Here is a 3,111-nt window from a genome sequence, read left to right as displayed (position 1 = left end):
CTACAGGACTAAAAAAAAAAAAAAAGTAGACGCCGTCCCGTATGAATCTATGAATAAAAACTAAGCTCTACTTATATGAGGTGCATCTCCGACAGTATAGGCCTATGTAAACAGACCTCACAGACAGAGGATATAGACAGTGACACTCTGGATGTCGTCACAAACAAAAATGCACACAGCAAAGAATCCACAAACGGAGAAAAAGCACTCTGTAAGCTGTAAGGACAATGCAAAAGCTTTCAGAAAACAAGCCAGCGCTACAACTAATAATACTAGCTCTGGATGGAGAAGTAAGCTGCTGATTTACAAAGAAACAAGGACAGGTTGTTTTGTTGTTTTTTTACCTTTGGCTTCTTAGGCATGCTCGTTCTCCCACAATGCCCGGGACACCTGTGTCGCCTCTTTGTTCCACAGCGACTGTAATGAATTATGCAAATCCCCTGGTTTTTGTTCAGAGTACCATGACCCAGAGGTACAAGCAGCTGACGCCTGGCATAAAAAAAAATAAAAAAATAAAACCTGTCTGTCTCAGTCAAAAAGGGATAACACTGACTGCTGCACTACCTGGCAAATTGCTCTTAAACCAGTGTCACTGCTGAGATGATAGAGGAGAGGAAATGAGATGTGGTCATCCTCAACAGCTATTCCAACATCCAGTGTCATGTACCATGTGGAGTAAAGAGTCTCTCAGACAGATCACACACACACGCTCGCGCGCACGCACGCACATACACACACACACACGCACACGCACACACAAGTGTTTAAGCTTTGCGGTTTCATGGTTAGCCCTGAAGTGTATTTCTTCAGCTGGCCGGGCATTAAGCTTTAATTTGATAGTGTGACATCTGTTGCATGGTCAACTTAACTACATGACTCTATAGGAAGCAGACAGAAACACACACGCAGCATACACTAACATACCTTAAAACTCCAGAATCACTGTCGACACATACTTGTGATAGTCAGCTATAGTGTTACTGAAGAGTCCATGTGCTGGTGAGCTGCGGGGCTGCAGTGGCAGTGCTGACCGCTGTAGTAAAACATGTGACCTCTTGCAGCTGTTCATCTGTGGCCAGACAGTCAGGCAGTAACAGCACCATCTGGAGTCCTAATCCGCCTGGCACTGCCACCACTCAGATTATGAATGTGGCCCTCAAAGTCATTAGGCTTATTGGATGAACAAGTCGATATCTGGGATCAGTGCACTGCAGAGGTGCTGCAACTGCATCGCACAAATCTGCATTTTCTGCAAAGACATCAGTAGCAAAGTGAACTAATGTAAACACAGGTTTTGTAAGATTGCTGCCACAGATAATTTACAAAAAAAAATATCTCAAAAATGGTGAGATGTTGGGCATCCAGATGGCACAGTGGTCTGTGCGGATGCCCATGTATAGAGGTTTACTCCTCGACGCAGCCGGCCCGGGTTCGAATCCGGCCTGCGGCCCTTCGCTGCATGTCACTCCCCCTCTCTCCCCCCTTTCACAACTTAAGCTGTCCTGTCCATTAAAGGCCTAAAAATGCCCAAAAAATAATCTTTAAAAAAAAATGGTGAGATGTTTGCTCTACTAGCAGCAGTCTCTGAGGATAGCAATTGTTGATCAGTCCAAGTCCATCCAGCACTTTGGTCCAAGGCATCTCAACATCAACTGTCCACATTGTCATGTAATGTCATGGCATTAATATTTAATGTTAATTACAACTCTCAATGATTTTGGTGACCCTCCCAGGTGTTGTTAAAAAGGTCTCAATATCGTGGTAAAGCCAATCTGCCCATGAGGGAGTTATCATAGGTCACTGTAGAAACACAGTAGTGGGAGATGTGGACAAATCCATATCAAGCACACAAGAAGGCTGTTGTTGAAGTCTCAGAAAGCAGTAAAATATGCATGTGTTTTGCAAGCTTGTTTCATTGTAGAGCATGTGTGCTGTTTTTACTTGCTTCCTTTTTCTACTCTTTTTCTTTTTTTAAGTGGCTGGGTACTACAGATCAACGAGCCAATCATCAACAAGAAGTTTTGTGCAGTCAACGCAGCTGTAGGCTGTAATACAAGAATGGAGGTCTACAGAGACCGACGTGAGAATAATGCAGTAGGCCTAACCAATGAAAAAATGTCTTTGACCATTACTTCATGGCTTCCAGAGTCAAAATGTTTCTGATGACCCCCCTGACCTTGCCACTAGCACCACCATCAGGCCAAAATTTCTACTGGAAGAGAAACAAAAGAAATCCATTGGGCAATTGGCAACTCACATTTATGCTCCCAAGTGTATACATCTTTTTCCATTTTGGACACACTTTCTTTGTTAGCTCAACCCACAGCTGGTAAAGCTCTAATAAGCACAGAAAAATGCTTTGCACATCTACAACGTGAGACATCTACAACGTGAGAAAGGTGCGGCGGAAGGGGACAAGCAGGTCAAAAGTGGCAAAGAAAAACTCCCACACACTGTCTAACCTGCTAAAATATATACAGTTTAATAGTCTGCAACGTTTCGTTACTAGACCACTATTAAACATCAAATTCTGTATGTTTGCAAGTTAGACAAGCTCTATTTGCAAAATCATCAGTATGTTGTTCATTAAGGGCCCTGACACACTACAACAACGACAAAGGCTCTTGTATGTCTAGGCATGTCAACTTTCCCAGTAAAAGTGTACCTTGAACTCAATGACAATGACTACAAAAACCACAAAGACTACAACAACTATGGCCAACTAACTACCAGCATGTAGTCAGTCCCATCCCCCCTTCCCCCGTGTGAAAGGGAAATAAGTAGTTAGTTCCTAATTTAAAGAAATATTTCCATACCATTCATCATCAGTTTGAACAGTCTTACATGCATATAAATGAAATGCTGATTTTAGTTGTTATAGGTAGTTCAAACCTGGAGTAATTAGAATTAGTTTCCCTGTTTAGATCCTTTGATCATGTGGATATTACAGCATCATATCAATTATTTTCTAATTATCTACACAGTTGGGCTGAAGATTATTTTAGTAGTTTAATTTAATAGTATGTACCCCTGTATCAACACAAATGGTACTTAATGTGTGTCTGCTTTCACGTAATTAATGAAATATTTGAGAACTGAAAATTAAAATCT

The 3,111-nt window shown here is 41.8% G+C and overlaps 1 protein-coding gene across 5 annotated transcripts in view; it reads right to left on the bottom strand.

Moving 5' to 3' along the window:
* cacnb2a (calcium channel, voltage-dependent, beta 2a) overlaps positions 1 to 3,111 on the bottom strand; it is a 69,177-nt gene that overhangs the window by 43,087 nt on the left and 22,979 nt on the right. The window contains exon 1 of one of the 5 annotated variants that reach the window (XM_032504158.1): positions 345 to 495. The exons of the other annotated variants lie outside the window; for them this stretch is intronic. Coding sequence (XP_032360049.1) covers positions 345 to 362 — 18 coding nt within the window. The 5' untranslated portion in view covers positions 363 to 495. Of the gene's footprint in view, positions 1 to 344; positions 496 to 3,111 lie in introns of those variants that run through there. 5 annotated transcript variants of the gene reach the window in all.

This window comes from Etheostoma spectabile, chromosome 22, assembly GCF_008692095.1.
Source record: "Etheostoma spectabile isolate EspeVRDwgs_2016 chromosome 22, UIUC_Espe_1.0, whole genome shotgun sequence".
Classification (NCBI taxonomy): Eukaryota; Metazoa; Chordata; class Actinopteri; order Perciformes; family Percidae; genus Etheostoma; species Etheostoma spectabile.
Note: the sequence above shows the minus strand (reverse complement) of the source record. Positions and strands in the feature narration are given on the sequence as shown.